Genomic DNA, 19,194 nt, shown 5'->3' with positions numbered 1-19,194 from the left:
GTGAGTCTTCAGGATCACCGGAAGGAATGAAATGCCATCAAAGTGTTCCAGTGTTGCTGTCAGATCAGGTGTAACACCTGGTGATGGTCTGCATGGGACTGATGGAACACAGAACAGACCTGCACCTCACAACTGCATGCCTCCAGTAATGTCATTGAGCACTGGCCCATAAAACGAATATGGACATTCACTGATCATCACTTGTCTTGAATTGTACCAACACGCGTCGCGATGGAAATTGTATAAGCATCACGATACATCGGGATCTCTGTATTAGGGAAAGCTTACCCTTTAGTTAACCTGACCATTGGTTCATGCTGTGAAGGGGTGGAGTGTATGGGAACTGCTGAGTCATGGCCTGAACCTCTGATGGATCACCTGAGGCGAGCCATGAGTCAGCCAGAGGAGCAGAGCTGAAGGCAATTCACCTGTGCTGCCGGAAGGGGTGGAGCCTGGCTGCACCCCTCCTAGAGCTATTTAAGAGCTGGCTACCAGAGGGGAAGGATCTCTTCTGGAGATCTGCTCTGCTGGAGTTTTGTAAGTGAGCCCAGGATAGGGGTAAGCTTTTTATCCTCTTTTTGTTATCATAATTTGCTTTGCCAATCTCTCTCGTTTATTCTGTAATTGCAATGTCTTAATATTCACTGATTATACACTGACAGAGGCAGCCACCAGCCTTTGCAAAGGAAAGAGTTCTCAATCAAAGGATGGATCAACTCCATCTTCAGACCTACTGAACAAGAGCATCTCAGCCACAACTTATCAAATCCCCTGACCAGCAGTGCTGCAGAGAGGTAACACCAGAGCCAATCTCTCCTGGTGGGACACTGCTGCATGTCACTGATTTTATTAGAATGCTGTCTTCAGTAAACCACACATCTGTGGGATACTTTGTTCCAAGGAAAACATGTAGGTATGATGAGGAAGAAATAACGCCTCATCTGAAAATTTCTCAGCATCACCAGAAAGAAAGAAACCCTTCAGCAGTGTGCAGTCAAAGCTGTTGCACCACCACTGTAGAACTTTCTGGGCTTCATCATTTAAATACACGTGGATATAGCAAGGGGGAAGCGGAAGGGGAGGTGTCCTTGCTCACCGTTTCCTGTTTCTTCTATCATATCCTCTTTTTTTCCTCAGCTGATTATCTCAAATCTTAAAAAAGGATAAAACTTGAAGGAGCAGTTTTTAAAAAGGGTGAGAAAACCATGCTAGACAGTCTAGAGAAATCCCTCTAGCAAGGTGAGATGTTTTTCAGTGCTGCATCTGCGCTGCCTTTCCCCTCTCTGAATACAGTACTTCTTTGCTGGTCTATTCAGTGCTCTGGCAGGTGTCTCACTTCACAGTCTCATGTTCTTGGAGATGGGACAGGAAAGGGAGAGGGAAAATATCACATCTATTCTGGCTTCTGATTTCTTTCTTTTGGCCTTAAACTAAAAGCACTTTCTCCAGCGAGAGTGCTGTTGAACGTGAGACAGCATGCAGTGCCCAAAGAGAAGCTATAGAGGGAAGTGCAGGAAGGCAAAAGAGACAAAGAATGACAAGAACTGGCAGTCACTGCCTGAGTGGGAGAGGTCCCATGAATGGAGACTTTGCCTGTCCTCAGCAGTGTCAGAGCACCAGGTGGCCTTCAATTACAGCTGCTTGTAGGCCCAGCTAGAAGTAAGTGTTCATTGTGTTCTCACTGACTTGACCAGCATCTTTTACTTTCACGTGTCCTTTGTCAGGGCTGCTGCTGGCATTTTCATGGACCTAATGGAACAGAAAAATCTTAACAGCGTGGCACAGTGTGATTTGATGACAGTCTTCTCCAATTAGGCAAATGACACACAGCCTTCAGCAACCTGGCTTCCCATTCATCATCCACGCTATGACCGGTGGTGGAAGCCCTTCCCCTAACAAAAGTACTGGGCTGCAATTCCACACTGTCCTATAGGGAATGAGGACCTGGGAGCTAAACCATGATGAAAGCTGGAGAGCAAGGCAGCAAGGCATTGGCTTTTCCCTGGGGAGAGCAGGGAGCGCCAAGGGAAGCACCCACCGCTCCTGGAGCCCTTTCACTTCATGGACAGGAATGAAGCAATGACCACTGTGGGTCTGAAATACCCTTCTGGGTTGCGTTATGGGCAGATTGCCACCAGCATCCTACTCATCCACTGTAGTGGAGAATCCCAGTTCCCTGTTTTCCAATCACTGGAAGCCCTCAAAGAAGCCACTACCCCATGCCCACACAGCACCAAAGGGCCGTTCCGTGGTCCCGCTTTCATCTTCTGACTAAGAGGAGGCAGCATGGGGGATGCCAATCACTCACCACTGCTGTGGGCTGGCCTCCCTCTGTGCCATCCGCCAGTTCAACGCCGCAGGTCTCAGGCAGCAGGAAGCAGAGCAGCCCCCCCAGCACGGTGGTACCACCGTAGACGGCCATGGGGATGACCTGATGGTACTGCTCCAGGATGAGGATCAGCGGGGCGATGATCCCTGCCACCCGTGCCACCATTGAGCACAGACTCACGCCGCTCTGCCTGTGGAAGTGAGGGATGGTGAGAGGTACAGGCTGGATTTGGCTCTCTCTGTACACACTCCTGTGCTTTCCTCCTCAGCCATGTCTGCAATGTACCCTCAGTGAGGGTACAGAATATGGGGACGTCCATGGCACCCCCTTCTTGCCCCAGCACAGAGACCAACCGTGGCTCTAGGCCCAACTGGGTTCTTGTCCCACCATCACCATCACCACCACCACTACCCATGGCAGATTGCCACAACTGGTACTCCTGCAATGAGGGCTGGCCCTGCTGGAGGGAAGCCACAGAACGTGGTGAAACCTCACCTGATGATGGTGGGGAAGAGCTCTGCAGTATAGATGTAGGCTGATGAAAATGAGGCCGAGGCTGTAAACTTGCCAATGGTGGCCAGAACGGTGATCACCACAGGCTGATCTGAGGAGAGAGGGGAAGAAGGGGAGATGAAGGGGAGGAGAAGGGGAGATTGCTACTTCAGTATTGGTGGCTATCACCCCTTAGGGATGACAGCCTGGGTCTCATGGTGACAACCATTTTGCCTAAAGGAAGTCATCACCACTGTGTCAGAATGTGGACCGTGGAGCAGCTCTATTCTGAGGGCCATCCTCAGCACCCTGTATCCATCTCACCTCACCACCAACCTGCGGAAAGGACAGCACTGCCAGTTGAGCCCATTAGGTTCAGCTCTACTTTCTCCTATCACTGTCAGTGGGCAAATCTTTTCTGATCAGAGTGGGCCTTGGGTGCATGGCCAAATCCTTTGTAGCCGTGGTATCAGGTTCAGATCAACCCTGACAGTTATGTGGAACTGCATCCAGCCTGGTTGGGACAATGCGACATGCACTAGAAAGGGAAGGGTCAGGACTTGGTGGCTTCCTGCATCAGAATCTATGCTCTTGAGACAAGAAAAGCTTGTTCACCTTCAGGGATGACAGTGAGTATCAGACACACGAGGCCACTTAGCAGAAGGAGACCACCCTGGGATTTCTTCCTCCCAAACCACTGTAGTATGAAGATACAACCAGCACGGGCTGGGATTTCCACTGCTCCAAATGCAAGCTGTGTCAGGTAGATGTCCAGGCCAAAATTAGTTACGTTCATACTCAATCCGTAGTATACCAGGCTGTTAACAAACCTGAAAACCGAGCAGAGTAGCACTAAGTGTAGAGAACAGCTGGTGAGTAAATATAATATTGATCACAGAATCACAGAATCACCCGGGTTGGAAGGGACCCCAAGGATCATGTAGTTCCAACCCCCTTGCCTAGCAGGGCCACCAAACATACACATTCAGATCAGGTTGCCCAGGACCCCGTCCAACCTGGCCTTAAACACGTCCAAGGACGGGGCATCCACAACCTCCCTGGGCAGCCCGTTCCAGGGCCTAACCACTCTCCTAGTAAAGAACTTCCCCCTAACATCCAACCTAAATCTTCCCTCCTTCAACTTAAAACCATTTCCCCTAGTCCTGCTGTTGTCAGCCCTTTTGAAGAGTTTACTCCCCTCCTGGGTGTAGGTTCCCTTCAGGTATTGATAGGCTGCAATGAGATCACCCCGCAGCCTTCTCTTCTCCAGGCTGAATCTTTTCTGACAGCATTTTTACCATGCCCCGGGATTTTCAAGGGACATGAAACCAGACCAGTACCACAGGACTGCCGAAGCAGGGACTGTTAAATGCCTTGCACATTCTACATTGCATCTTCAATAGGCTAAAATAGAAATAACCATCAATTTCATCCCAAAGCCACATGAGGAGAATTTTTGAGTAATCCTCAAGGCCTTCTTCTCCCACATGGAAATTAGGAAAGAAAGAACCAGGTATTGACTTACCAGGCACACGACATGATTAAAGTCACCTTCAGGAGGTGCTTCTTCCGAAGGAGATCCAGAATACTTCCAGACTTGGTCTGGGTCTCACCCTTCAGCTTCAACAATCAGAAGGCCAGAGTCAGAGCAGACAAAGGAAACCCATGGCTAGCTCTTTCTCCAGCAGAAGACAAAAGACAACCCCAGCAGGACATGGAGGAGACCGCAGCTGTATTGGGAAGGACGGCAGCCCAGTGGGGCTGGGCTCTTGTGCCTGGGGACTGGGTGTCCTGAGCCAGAGTTTGGAATCAGAAAGGTTCCTTGGGACAAACATTTTGCCAGTGTACAGTGCGCGGATCGGAAAGGTGGGTAACCTCCTCTTAGGATATTTAGGCATGGAAAACTACAGAGCAAGGATTCATGCACAACCTCAACACTGGTGAAGTCTTTACTGCAGAAAAGTAAGGGGAGCATTTGGGTTCCTCCTTTCTTCTTCCCACGGTGAACTCTGGCAATGCTGCAGGCTGAGCCTCAGCAGAAGAGGCCCCTCCTCCCTGACCACGTCTCATGTCAATTTAAGCTAGAGATATGCATCATCCATCTTTAAGCAGTCCCTCAATGCATGGAAAGCTCTTTCCCCGATGACCCCTAATCTTCTACAACTCTTTTCTGAACTGGAAACACCAGCATCTTGCCAGGTCTTTATTTACTGGCTTAATCCTGCTGCCCCAGGGCTGCAAGCACAGAGGCAGGTCTGTGGGGTGTGCAAGGCATGCCACTGCTGTACCTGGTCCAGCATTTCTGGAGGAATGGTGCGTTTGTTGATGGATGCTGCCTTCTTAAGGTACTTCTTAGCTTCTTCTATTTTGCCTTTTGTCACCAGCCAGCGAGCTGACTCTGGTAGCACCCTGCCAAGGAGGTGAGAGCAGAAAACAGCACTGTGACCTGCTCAGCTTCCTCATAGTCCATCTCCCTGCCACCAGGTCCAGCAATATGCATGATGTGTGATGGAGGAGTATAAACATGGCTTCAGCTCAGGCTTCCCCGCCCTATATTTAGGGCACTGAGGCCACATCTGAGGACCCGAATGAAAGCAGCTGCTGCTCTCAGTGGTGCGTGGCTCAGGGAGATGTGCTGAGCTCTGCAGAAGGCCCTCCAGCATCTGTCATATTTGCAAGGAGTTCACTGCCCACCTGGCACTTACCAGATGAAGAGGAAAAGGATAAATATAGGAGCAGATCCTACAGTTTGCAGCAACCTCCAGTTTGGGATACCGTAACTCAAGCCAGCCAAAATCATTTGTCCAATAGCAAAACAGCAGTGAGAAAGAAGAACTGCCTGTGGTCGATAGGAGACACCAACCCATTCTGTAACTGGAAAGAACAAAGATTCAAAGCCATCAATGTGACTGATCTCCCCTTATCCAAGCAATGTGTTTCCCCCAAAGAAGGTCCCTTCAGAAGCTGAATGTAGACAGAGTGTAGACATCAGATATACACAAGTCAGCAGAGTTTCATGAGCTACATCGCCTCCCCTTATACCCATGCTGTCCTCTCAGCCTTGAGGAGAAACAGGCCAAAAAAGGCCAGTCTGAGCTATTGCACGGGGACATGTTAAAACATAAGCCATTCGTTTGGGAGGGAGTTTTTCAAGATGTGCAGGATGAGGTTTTTTTTCCTTGCAGACCTTTTCCACTGCATCATGGGAGGCCAAATCTGTCTGCTCTAGGGAAGGGCATCCTACTCACCTAGGGCCAGCAAGGTCATCATGATCCCTGACACTGAAGCCCCCACAACACATCTGAAGGCCAAGTATACATAGAAATGAGGCACAAGGGCAATTGCTACACCAAACAAACCCTCGAGGAGGATGGAGATCAAGAGGGCTGGCCGACGGCCAAACCTGTGGAGAAAGAAGATGACAGCTGATATTTTCTCCTGGAGTAAAGAAGGCTCTGGGGAGACCTGAGAGCAGCCCTTCAATATCTAAAGGAGGGCTGTAAGAAAGAATGGGACAGACTCTTTAGCAGGATGTGCTGTGATAGCATAAGGGGAAACAGTAATAACAAAAAAGTGTTTTTCAGTGAGGGTGGGGAAGCACTGGCACAGATTGGCCAGAGAGGCTGAGGATGCTGCATTCCTCATCCCTGAAGACATTCAGGGTCAGGCTGGATGGGGCTCTGAGCACCTCTTCTATTGTAGGTGTCCCTGTTCATTGCAGGGAAGTTAAACTAGATGGCTTTTAAAGGTCCCTCCAACTAAGATTATTCTAAGAATCCAGAGAGACACCACAGAGAGCCCAAAAGGATACCCAGCAATTTGGGAACCATTCACACATGTCCTCTCTTGAGGGCAGTGAAGTTCAGCATTGTCCCAGTTCCCACACATTGTGCCCTTCTTTGGACCATCCTGTTGGCCATGACTTTGCAAGATCTGAGGACTTTGGTCAGGGTCACTATAATTTTGTGATAGCTGGTGACAAAATACACAGGGTATTGTGGCTAGCCAGAACTGGAGCATCGTGCTACCCTACACATTGCTGTTTTGGCATAGAGATTGGGCAATTGCTTGTGTCTCCTTACCTGTCACTGAAGAGTCCAAAGATCATGGCTCCCAGGAACATTCCCAGCATATAGATGGACTGTGAGATGTCATTCAGGTTCTTCCTGTCACACACGAGATCAAACTGCGGGAAGGAAACAGAGCTGCTTTTGCAACTGAGCAGCACTTCTGATCCCAGAGGGCATGGGCTGGCTGCACAGGCTCTCACTGTAGCCCCTGGGAGCAGAGACCCCAGTCCTAAGGATATAGTCTCTATTATCTCTGTCGCACCACTGCCCAGAGAGCTGTGGATGCCCCATCACTGGAGGTGCTCAAGGCCAGGCTGGATGGGGCCGTGGGCAGCCTGACCTGGTGGCAGGGCAATCAGCACACAGTAGGGGTAGGAAGTAGATGGGCTTTATGGTCCCTTCCAATCCAAGCATTCTATAAGCCCATGACTCCTTGATTCTCCTCCAGTAGCCCCAATGGCCATTAAGATCACACAACCTCACAAGGACCGCAGCTGCAATCTGAGAGATGGAGCCAGCGTTCCTCAGAAAATGCCTGGTGCAAATCTCAGCCCAGCTGCACCACAGCCGGCTTCATCTTCAACCAACCTACAGCACAGGATGCTCCCATTCCATCCCATCCCACATCCCCAAAGCATCACAAGGACATACAGACCTCGGTGAGCAGGGATGGCTGCTGTGCTGTGGGGTACACCCAGCCATTGCTGCACTTCTGCGTGTCATTCAGGCCGTATGCCACGATGGATTCGAGGTCCCACTCCACAGGTGTGTACATGATGCACTGCTCGTAGTCCCCATTCGCATCCTGGGGCAGGGTGAGGTTCAGCTGCTCTTCCTCAGTCAGGTTGGGGCCGACAGCACGGATCCAGTCCGTGTTGCAGTAATGAGGCACATCCACAACCATAAAAAGCTGGCAGAACTGGTGGAAGGCCAGGCTGAGGCATGGAAACAAGGAGAACAGCACCAGCCGTCTCTGAAACGGCCCAAATTCACCAGCTGCTTTCAAATTTTCCCCAATGCCCGACATTGTGAGCTGAGTCTGGAAGAGGACAGAGCTGGGACAGACTTTCCCGAGGACTGGAATTAATATTTAATCTCAAGATAAACTCTGCAGACGTAGGCAGGCACTACAAATATGTAACGTCTCTTCCAGATAGACTTGACACCCAATGTTTTTACCTGTCCTAAGTACACCATGTAATACATTAATCATCTCTGTGCCACCCACAAACACGGGGTATCTGTGGGAAAGCATGGAGAATCCTTGTTTTGGGAACCTGGATCACATCTCTGCCACAGCCAGGATACTGGGATTCTTGTCCACATCAGTCATAGGTGCCGCATCTGCCGACATGCTGAGCTGCTCCCATCAGTTCCATTCAAAGTTCAGAGGCTGAAACACTGCTCTGCAGAGCTGGCAGAAGTCTAAGGGAGAAAACAGAGTAATGCTAATGGATGGCAGAGCTGGAGAAAAGGTGTCTGGTTGGATGCACTCCTAACCGCTGAAGCCCCATTTCCTTCTACAACTTCCTTCCCCGTGCTACCAAGAGCAAGGCACACGTGGGATTCTGCCTTCTTGGCCACCTCACAGCCTGGTGAGCTGCATGCAGAGCTGTGGGGAAGGCACGCGTGGTTGGTAGAAATCTGACATACAGAAGTGTTGCTTTAGGCAAGTCCGTCAAACCTCAGCTCAAAATGCATTAAAATGATCACTGTGAACATGAAAGCAGCTCTGTTCAGCCTATTCCCTGAGGCAGGAGCAGCATTTGTCCTCAGGTGAGGCTCTGTGAGAGTCTCCATAGGTGCCCAAAAGCGCCCAGAAGCCCAACTTGGGATATTCTAATATTTCCTTATATTTATGATGGATAAAATAACAGGAGAACCTGGGCTGGGCACTGCTTTTACAGGAGGCTGGAGGAGAACCAGACCCTTACCCCAGAGTAATGCCCAAGGTTGTGCAATGCCACCCAAACCCCTTCCCCAAGACACACAAACCACACAGCCAACACAGGTGACAACGGACAATTTGTTCTTTATTGATTAAAAATTAGAGACATGCAGTAAAATACAAAGTCAAAAAAAAGGGGGGAAAAAAAAAAAAGCCTGAATATTTTACATCTTTCATTATAATCTACAATACACCAAAGTCGTGAAGAGGATCCGTTTTCATTAACAGAGCATTGTCCTTAAAAGTAGGAACAAACTTAAAATTACCACCTGCTTCCAGGTTCGGATCAGAAATTTCCACAAAAAAAAACCAAAACAAAACAAATTCATGACACTGAAGAACAATTATGAACAGCATTGGCACTTACTGGAACAACATCAGAAAAGACAGTTGTCTAGCACTGTAAGAGCCCAAGTGAAAATTTTGGATTGCTACCCAAAATGTCTGGAGAACTACAGAGCAAGTGACATCAGTTTCTTCCTTACCCATTTTCTCCAATAAAGAACTAAGGAGCCTCAGGTTAGTGTGAGCTCACGCTCTACATCCTGGCTTTAGGAAGGTGGGGAATAACTTAATAAATAGAGGCTGCATTGTTCCATTTGGGCAGTTCAAGTCCTACCTTTCTCAGCACCAGGATGCAAACCAACAAGCAGTCCCCCACAGCATGCAGGCAGAAAGGAAAAGCAGTGCTGCACCAAGACTGCCTCATCTCCACATCCTAGTAGTTTGCAGTACATTCCTATTTCCCATGGGGTGACACAAACAATCAGAATGCCAGCCTGCTCTTCCCAAGCCAGGAAGCTCACTGGGGGAAGCCTTTGGGAGTGTTCCATGTCAAGTAACACAAAGAAGTGTAAGAGCTGGCACATGCATGTGCATGCAGACTTGGCCAAACCCAGCCACCACCAGCTCCCCAACATCTGATATCCACTTCCTCAGCTTGTTGAGAGCCTCTGCTCAGCACCCCAGGGCACTCTCAACTCTCAGACCCTCCTCCTCCTCTGCATCTCCTTCTCATTCACCAGCAACAGGGCTGCAGACACTTGGCAGCACCTATGGGAACATATCCACTACCCACCTACAGACTAAAAGGGACACAGGCAGTATAAAAAGAACATGCACAACTTAGGAAGCTTCTGCAGCTGCTCATCAAGAAAAATATATAAATATAGATTGTTCATCAGAAGACTCAGAAATAAAAAATGTCCTAATTGAACCCACTCGTTCTGCTTCAACACTCTGTTTCTGCATTGTTGCTGGCTGAGGGAAACCAAACACGTTTCCATCTGTGTGTTACATTACAGGCTCACAATTGCTGTGTAGAAAACACTCCACAGCCAACAGCAGTTACAAAGGCCAACTGTGAAACTGTAAGAGAGAAAAGAAGAAATCAACACCATTTATTCTTCACGTATTGCATTACAAGCATCTCTTATCAAACTCCCAGTATAATTTATGTTATTCCTGTAGAAATTCCAATTCAACTCCACATAGAAAGAAGACCTAAGTACGTGTGACAGGGTTGTGGTGACATCCTGATCAGACACGGAGGCTCGGACCGCCACCAAGGCTGACGGCCCCAGCGCTCAGTGCAGGAGGGACGCAGCCCGGCGCTCGCCTGCCCAGTAATGCCGCTCTGCTGGCAGTTCTTTATTGCTGTAAGTCACAACAGGGATGGTTCCACGGGTACCAGTTTGCAAGGGACTGGAAACACGTCAGGGAGGACTCACACAGCCAGGCACAGCAGACTGGCTCTCAAGAACAGTCCCACGCGCGACTTTTCCAAACGCGGTGACACAGATCTCCTCTCCCTCTGAATGTGAGTGGTGAGTTTGTTGATCATCTGCAAGACCAGTTTCCAGACAGCAGTGCCTCGTTGCTCTGCTTTAAGAACAAACTACATCTAAGGATGTAGATTGAAAGACATGTTTTGAGGAAGGACTGCTTAACGTAAATTAAGAGGTTCAGCCATCATGCCACGCCTGGCACTCATGTGGAAAGAACCCAAATGATAAAAAATAAAAAAAAAATTAAGGCAGTTTACAAAGGGAAGCTGACTTCTAACACTCTGAAGTCGAGGAACTTCTCAAAAACACAAACACAAGGGAAGAAGGCTCTCCCTCCTGTGGGTTAAGACTTGGCTTGCCTTCTCAGGTGCAAGCGTTCAAACCAGCAGTTTAAAAAGACAGCTGAAGAGAAGCAGATTTCTCAGCACTCCAGGTGACACAAGCAACATGTACACTGGTGTTTCAGATGGAAGGAGAAGCAGGTAAAAAAGAAAACAAAAGATCTGTTCGGTATTAAAACTTGTGCAAAAATAGCAAGTGAAAAAAATGAAACCACATGTAAGCAAACATTTAGGCGAGATCATCAGAGCAGTGGAACCCCCGCTTCGTACTCAGTAGTATTTTTCTTTAAAGTAAGGCAATAATAACATGAACATGCAGGCAATGACATGTTGGATCTGCATGTTTGAGATGACACACAAAAACATGAGACTTGTTTACAAAAGGTGTAAACGCCATCGGTAATCTCAGGAAGGTTTGTGATCCTATTAAGGAGAATGTTAAAGCTTCTAGGAAGGGGGCTGTAGTTCAATTCTTTGGCAGTAGTGGTTCTTTTTTAGGCTAACAGAAGCATTACAAATATGCACACGTGGGTTCTCTGTTGGGAATCATCTCCTGGGGCCATTGTTTAGCTGATGCTGAGCTGTGCAAATCCTATAAGTTTGCCATCATCGGGGATATCTGAGCCTTCAACACCAGATGCCTGGAACACAAGGAACAGAGATCCAAATAGCAACACACATGCTCTGCCTCGTGACTCACACCATGCTTAGTATCACTATGAGGTACAACAGACACAGTTTATGGAGGCAGCAGTTACAAGACAGTTTTGCACTGCAGCCAGCATCACCCAAAGTTAGAACTGAGCTTTGTTTTGGGGGATTTTTTGAGCTAAGAAGAGCTGGGACTGAAGTTCTGCCATTATCTGCTCTGGCTAGGGATACATGCACTGAACAGGGAGAAAAGAATAGCTTATTCAGGGAAAGGGTCAAAAGTAACATAACTGATGGCCTCACTGCCTATAAAATGTTTACACCCTTGCTTTATCACTATAGTTATCTATGCATTTCACTATCTGCTGTTATCTCTCCTCCTCTAGCCTTTCTTCTCTGCCTTTGGTATTCCCCATCACCCTTCTCTTCTTTCTCTGACACTCTCCTCCTTCAAGGAGTCACTGACATTTTTGCCCACTTACCTGCCCTGACATATTTTTGCCATTTCCAGGCCTGTGTAACTTCCAGACCCAGAAAACACCCTCCTGTAACATTTTTGTACGCTTACAGGTCAGGCAAGGGCAAGGGAAGCTCCGTGTCAGCACATCATCTGACACAGCTATTTAAGCCAGGTCCTGCTCAGAGGACAAGATGGGAGCCTGCATTGCCTACTATTAGACAACCAGTAGGAAGCTTTGGAAAGGAGGTTTTAGAGTGCATGCATTAGATGCCCACAGTAGACACCACAAGCATCTATATGCAATGTTTTATCTTTGCAAGTGACAGCTTGTTCAATTAGGGAACAGGAATAAATACCAGTTTGAAAGTGACGGATCTGTTGGCTTGAGGCTCTTCCACAATTTTCTGCAAATTAGCTGCAACTGAAATCACACAAGAAAAATGGGCAAATATTAGTTCTGGCCAGAGAAAAACCATCCCAAACTCATAAGGTCTCTTTATATTAGTTGAACTTAGAACAGTTTAAAATGATACAAAAAATTTTGGCCTCTGTTAGACTCAGTTTATTTAAATCTAAAGATTTTTGTTACAGTGCTTCTTTTGAAAAAGTACTTTTTCCCCTCAAAGTCTAATTAGTAGTAACAATTTTCCAAATGTGCCTGAAAACCCATTTACTTTTGCACTAGCAGCCTTTCCAGATATTGCAGGAACAGTTTTGCTTTCTGTAGCTGAAATATATGTGTGCTGTTAGCAGTTAAAATCCCACCTGTTGCATAAAGGGGGCATGTTTATTTAGGAAGCTGTTCTTGGATGTAGTTATTCATATGTACTTGAGTGCAGCAGCAACACATGCTGTTGTCTTAGCCCAAGTGCACTGCATGCAATAGTGCTTCATACTTCCTTCCACAGCCTGCCTTAAAACAAAAAAGCCTGGCTGATTCCAGTCTCAAACCTCTCTTTGTGCAGAACCTATCAGCAGTACAGGCTTGTGAAGCAATTTGGCAGTGCCTACGTCAGATGAGATTGATTTAGTTAATGCATTGATTAACTTTCATTTCACATTACAGGGCACATTTGCTTTGTAATCCTCTCAACTTGACCCTATTCTTGTGAACCAAAGATTGCCTAAATATATTTAGGCACACTGGAATTACCAGCAGTTTTGTAGAGCCACAGGGGTAGAGAATCAAGGCCATGGAGAACTCTCCCAGCACCCACTCATCAGGTCATGTTAAAGATGCAGAAATGACTGAAATGGTTCGAGCAGAAGAAACGATTGATAATTACCTATTACCAGATCTCTGCCATCAACAAGCCCTGCTGAAATTAGTTCTTGAGACACACCATCAGCAGTATCTGTTGGGGAGAAACACAGCAACTGGTTACCACACAAAAGAAACTGTCCAGCTGACACAAGTCTCACACAGAAATCTAGAAGCTTGTACAAAAAAATAAACAGCAAAAATGTTATTTACATGAGACAGTGTATGCAAGCTGCAGACTTTCATTTCAAGTTTAACTTTTCTAATGCTGACCAAAAAAGGTTGTCTGTACTGAGCTGGAAAAGTTCTGTTTTCTGAGCTGCAATGACTGTGCAGTTCCAGGCTTGCTCCTTTTCCCCTATTCTTGTCAGGGCAAATCCTGAGGCTACTCTAAACTTTGCAGAGCCCTTGGCCTTCACAACCACCTGAGATGTTCCCTTCAAAATCAGTAAATAAAATAAGTCCACTCACCCAATTCAGGGCACTCCTTAAGTACACCCTATTGAAGAGGTGTCTTTCAATGTGTAGTGAGGCAGCCTAAAGGACAACCTGCTGCAAGCCAGACATTTACATAGGCAAGTTCTAGGCTTGTATGTCTACTCCACAATAAAAGGGTGACTTGGTAGGGAGACAGATCATTCACGTGGAAGGGGAAAGCCCAGCAAACTAATAATTTGTGGATGCCCCTTCTCTAGAGGTGTTCAAGGCAGGCCAGGTTGGATGGGGCCCTGGGCAGCCTGGTCTGATATCAAATGGGGAGGTTGGTGGCCCTGCATGTGGCAGGGAGGTTGGAGATTCATGATCCTTGAGGTCCCTTCCAACCTGGGCCATTTTGTGATTCTGTAATATCTGCATTGCTATCTTCTCAGATCAGTTCTTCTTCTAGCTATTCATTTTCAATATGGGATCAAAAGTCACAGAAGGGAAAGGGGAAAACCACACACTTCCATACGTCAACCAGCCTACTGCTTACAGCAGTGCAGTAATTCAGTTTTGAGCTATGCTTCCAGACTGCAAGCTAAAATGCATGGAATGGCTGTAACTCAGTCATATTTGTAACAGTTTTACATGAGAGGCCTCTTAGCTGCAGTGCTCAATTGAGCTAACAGCTCAATCATAAGTCAAGCCTTGGAATACCTGTGGGAAGGCACAAGAGGCAGACACTCTCACAGCATCTCCATACACACAACTGAACAATACTGAACACAAAAGGTCCCTTTAACCAAACCACCCTCACGCACCGGAATGTCACACCAGCTCACCTCTCCCTGGTGTAAATTCAAATCGGATATCATTGAGTTCTTTCTTTGAATTCCTGTGGGAAGAAGAAAACGTTATATGGAAGAGAACATTTCATTGCACTAAGCAACGTTCAAGAGAACACTGTGCTACCAGCAAAGAATTGGTCTGTGAAGAAAACTCAAGTTCACTATGCTTTTCCTCCCTGAATGGCAGAAACCGTTCACTCGGCTGTGCGTCTGGAAGCCAAGCTCTCAACACCATTCCTGTCTACTTCACAGAGCATGGAGTGGGCAGAAGTTTACAATATGTGAGTGTCAGTTCTCTGGTACAGTGCCACACTGTTCCACTGTCAGCAACTCATAGCTATGAGCAGCTTTGTCCCTGGAGCACAACGTTCAGAGGAAGCAAGCACTCTCATTCTGTGGATGCAGCCACCCAAGAACAACTGTGATACGATGCTCAGAAGAACCAACCAAGTGCCCATCTGCAACCAAGATGTCCATGGAAACAAGAGGCAGATTCCTTAAATGAGAAATGATGGTAGAGTGCACTTATAACCGTTTTTCTGCCTTTTCCAGGGATGTGACCCAGAACCTATGTCTTGAATTGGATAAAAGCTCTTCAATCTCAGAACCAGCCGACTGAAGTTGTGCTGTATTATCTGGCTATTGAGGCACATGGACAAAATCCCTGGATCCCTGACCCTCTTTTGGAGCACCCAGCTTCCTTCCCGGACTATCAGAGTTTAGGGAGATGTATTCAAGTATCAAAACCTTCTTCAACCTAGTTCTTGTCAAACTGGAGAAGCCAATGAGATGAAAACTGCTTTTCTTAGTCCCAGTTTCAGACGGTGAATAGATCCAAGCTGACAAACAATACATGGCCGTGGCTTTTCAACTAGAGGGGCACACAAGATGCACTACAGAGTTCTTCCAGTGTCCCTCTCTACAAAGACTCACTTTGACATAAGAGATCAGTTATGTGTCCTTACCTTAACCTTAGCACAAGGCTGATGGGGACTTTTGTATCTTCCTGTACCGGAGCTGCAGCAGGGGCAGGTGGGGCCTGCAATAGGATTATGTTATTTTAAAACAGACTAATGCTTCGTTTCTCTAGCATTAAAACTAGCAATAGACTCAATCAACTATGAATAAAAATAAACATTTAACTCATGATTGGGGTCCTGACAACACAATGAAAATCAAGACAGAATGAAACGGGAAAGCTCTGTGCTTAAATAGTAAATCAGGATGTGCTCTGCAATTGTCTCTAGAAGAGGAAATACTACACAACTTTATGAAATGTCAAATTAGCAGGAAACTTCAGAGTAGATGCTAACTGTAAAGAGAGTGCTTGTTTTGCCTCAAAAAATTAAGGTTTTCAGGCACTCATCCTCATCATGAAGTGCCTGCCACTCATCAGGCACTTCAAGACCTCCTGCATTTTAATCTCTGCCCCAAATATCTGACTTACAAATGTGATACAATTGTGAAGAGTACACAGGAAAAAAATTAATTGGTAGATTAGGATATACTCCCAATTACTTTTTAGTGAAACTGGGGGCTTTAGGAGTATCTAGCTACTTATTTTCACTTTTAAATTAGTTCTGAGTAATTACTGGTACCTGAAGTCAAAGCATTTTATATTGCTCAGCAGCAGATTTCCAGTAGGAAAGATCCATCTTTATAGCACTTGTGATACTTCCAGTGAAGAATTAATTATTAATCAAACTCCACAAAAAAAAGCAACCAAAAACCCACTCTAACTGAAAAAAGTCAATTACTCCTTCTCTGTACAAATTATCTATGCTGCACATGCTGAGCCAGGGATTTTAAATCTGCAGTAACAGGACAGACAAAGCCTAGCTGAGAATTTAAGCCTAGAAATCTTGACCACGTTCTTTCTTTCATCCAGATCGTCTGCTTTTTCACGAGAGATAATTATCACCCTTTGTTTCAGAATCATATTCTACTCCATGTCTTGGTGCTCTTCTGCCACCAATGCAGCTCAGAGCTACTGATCACAGTCTGGGATCTGCTGAAGCTGTAAGCTTTACCAGTGAAAATAAGCGGAAGATTATAGAAAGCACAGAGGTCTGCATAAAGGGAGTGAACAAGCTACAAGAACCAAAGGAAAGCTATAAGGAAGAACACCATAAAGTTCAAGATAGGACAAGCTACCAATAAATAAGCTATTGGGCCATAGTGGCAGGGAACAGGATATTCTACTAGTGAAAATCAAAGCACTTTAATTGAGGCCAACAAGGCAACATCAGTTTACTGAACTGATGAGTCCTGGCCTTCACTGTTGCTCTGGTGTTTCAACTGCTGCATAGAATTCAGGGATTAAATACTGGCCTTTTTTTTTTCCCCCCCCAAGAGATGTGAAAGTTTGATTTAAGCATTAAATCTACTTCTAACATAGCCAAGAATGTGACAGATCTCATCTCCACTGTTTTTGTTTAATGACTAATGCACTGTCTTTAATGGTTTTGTAAACAGGAACATGAGCTGACTGCAGTGAAGCGATGTACGTATCTTTTCTCTTTCTCTAAAACAAAACAATGAAATGTTTCTAGGAAGGAGCAAGTCTAAGTTATTTTTCTGACCAACACTGCCAAGTTTCTTCCCCCTGCATCTGCCAGTGGGTGATGCTACCTTGGACCCATCCAACAGAGACAGCTTCTGCCCATCAACAAATATGAACATTAGTGTCTTTTATGAAGAGGTGCCATCACTCAGGAGTTTGGCGCACTCTGCAGTGCTTAACCACAAGAAACATTCCAAACATCTCCATAATTATTTAGTTTGGCCTTTTTTTAACACAAGTTAGAGCTTCTTTCCAGTTTTGGCATGTCTGCCTATATGAACTAAAACCTACAATTTGTAGTGATACAGTTAGAAATTAATTGTGGGCTTGTCAAGCTTTTAAATTCCCAATTCTCCCCTCTCAGCTTGAAATGGATTTGCTTGAAAATACCGCAAGATTTAGAGTTCCCCAAAGATAAGAGTTTCTCTGCTATTTTTGACTACTATGAAGACAGTTAAAACCTAGGTTCCCTGTCCCTCCTTTGATGCCTGGAGAACCTACATGTGCTAGTTTCTTCCTTTCATTTTTCTCTCCATTCTAATCCCACAGACTGCAATGATGATGGAGCAAACAGAATCAGAACCTGTTTGTGGTGCACCTTAAAAACTTGTCCTCAAACACCAGGAACAAGCAGCAGCCACTGAAATTACTCTCCCTTCTTACCTTTAACCTTACTTTAAAGCAAACACTGCACTCCCTTAACGGCATAAAAACATAAATCACTGCTCACCCACAGTGAAAGTTTCACCAGAAGAACTGCTGAGCTCACATTAGCTGTCTTCCTTTTACAAGCTACCAGGCCAGCTGTCACTTCTATGTAAACAGCAGCACTCGTGCAGCTCCAGACAAGCAACTGTCAAGGCTTTCTTTCATTTCATCATGTCTCAAACTGAATGGTGAAGTGTAAAGCTGAAAGGCAGTACAAAAGGTTACTGATCTTACCTGAGCTGCTGCTGGGGCTGCTGGAGGAGCCTGACTAGGTGGAGGTACAGCAGCCTGAGGTTGTGCAGGTGGTGGTCCTGCAGCCTGAGGTAGTTGAGTAGGTGCCTGTGCTGGAGCACTGAGTGAAGGAGCTGAAGGCTCAGCCGATGGGAATAGCTGTAGGCAAAATGTGTCTGAATAAGAATAACTCAAGAGTTTGGGCTTGAGCCTACTTATACATCCTACTAGCCAGACAGTCAGAATAGAGCAACTCTGCTAGTTGTAAGGCACTTTAGCATCTATCAATAATTTATGTTTGTAAAACAAAGGTCAGAGTCAGAGCACTTAGGTATTCAAATGAAAGCTACCTTTCTACACAGCACCAGTTCTTCAAAGCATATAAAACGAACTCTTTGGGACTGCACTTACTAAAGATAGTCCCTTATCAAGAAAACTTATACACAATTTAACTGTGGAGAGAGAGAGGAGAGTTAAAGTTTAACCTTTTTATTGTTCTTAACTCCAGATATTTGAAACAGAATAATTGGTTTTGGCATGATGGCCAAAGAACTCGAAACTTGATGGCACTTCTGCAGCGCGCCCTCCAACTCACTCCACAGTTATGTAGGAAACATAACTCACCTTGGATGCTTAAAGCCTGGGAATTAGATCTTCAAACCACAATATATATTAAGGGATGTATCACAATGGAGACATTCATCCCAAATGGATTATGGGTTCATTTTTGATTTCAGAGTTAGCTTAAAATTATACCACAAGATCTGCAGTCTTTCTTGAGACTTCCCTTCATAATCAATTGTTGAAAACAGATGAAAGTAGAACAAGTAGGGAAAGGAAAGACACAGTCCATGCTCTAGGAAATAAGCAGTCTCTATCACTGAAAGATAAGATATACTAATACTCCTAATGTAAGAAGCACAGGACACAGCTGAATGCAGATTACAAACTGCAATTAAGTTTTGTTTGCAATCAAATACTACTAGAGATTTATTTCACAGTTTTGAGCAGAGATTCCTACTCAGTGTATTTATGACAGAAATAATCAGAAGCTACCATATTTGGGAAGACATTCACATTTAATA

The 19,194-nt window shown here is 45.8% G+C and overlaps 2 protein-coding genes across 3 annotated transcripts in view; both read right to left on the bottom strand.

The window, feature by feature from the left end:
- Positions 1-7,956, bottom strand: part of LOC125695734 (solute carrier family 22 member 13-like) — a 45,224-nt gene extending 37,268 nt beyond the window's left edge. Inside the window, exons 1-10 of one of the 2 annotated variants that reach the window (XM_048950599.1) lie at positions 7,547-7,956; positions 6,904-7,007; positions 6,070-6,224; positions 5,527-5,695; positions 5,110-5,230; positions 4,347-4,441; positions 3,437-3,651; positions 2,825-2,933; positions 2,309-2,519; positions 1,236-1,749 (exon numbers count right to left, since the gene is read on the bottom strand). In XM_048950599.1, the coding sequence (XP_048806556.1) occupies positions 1,654-1,749; positions 2,309-2,519; positions 2,825-2,933; positions 3,437-3,651; positions 4,347-4,441; positions 5,110-5,230; positions 5,527-5,695; positions 6,070-6,224; positions 6,904-7,007; positions 7,547-7,918 (1,647 nt within the window). In that variant the 5' untranslated portion in view covers positions 7,919-7,956 and the 3' untranslated portion in view covers positions 1,236-1,653. Of the gene's footprint in view, positions 1-1,235; positions 1,750-2,308; positions 2,520-2,824; positions 2,934-3,436; positions 3,652-4,346; positions 4,442-5,109; positions 5,231-5,526; positions 5,696-6,069; positions 6,225-6,903; positions 7,008-7,546 lie in introns of those variants that run through there. The other variant, XM_048950600.1, reaches the window with a different exon arrangement.
- A 953-nt stretch (positions 7,957-8,909) lies between these two features.
- Positions 8,910-19,194, bottom strand: part of OXSR1 (oxidative stress responsive kinase 1) — an 88,728-nt gene continuing 78,443 nt past the window's right edge. Inside the window, exons 13-18 of the mRNA XM_048950708.1 lie at positions 18,113-18,268; positions 15,573-15,646; positions 14,602-14,654; positions 13,365-13,433; positions 12,435-12,499; positions 8,910-11,608 (exon numbers count right to left, since the gene is read on the bottom strand). Coding sequence (XP_048806665.1) covers positions 11,534-11,608; positions 12,435-12,499; positions 13,365-13,433; positions 14,602-14,654; positions 15,573-15,646; positions 18,113-18,268 — 492 coding nt within the window. The 3' untranslated portion in view covers positions 8,910-11,533. The remainder of the gene's footprint in view (positions 11,609-12,434; positions 12,500-13,364; positions 13,434-14,601; positions 14,655-15,572; positions 15,647-18,112; positions 18,269-19,194) is intronic.

The sequence above is a fragment of the Lagopus muta genome, chromosome 7 (genome assembly GCF_023343835.1).
Source record: "Lagopus muta isolate bLagMut1 chromosome 7, bLagMut1 primary, whole genome shotgun sequence".
NCBI lineage: Eukaryota > Metazoa > Chordata > Aves > Galliformes > Phasianidae > Lagopus > Lagopus muta.
Note: the sequence above shows the minus strand (reverse complement) of the source record. Positions and strands in the feature narration are given on the sequence as shown.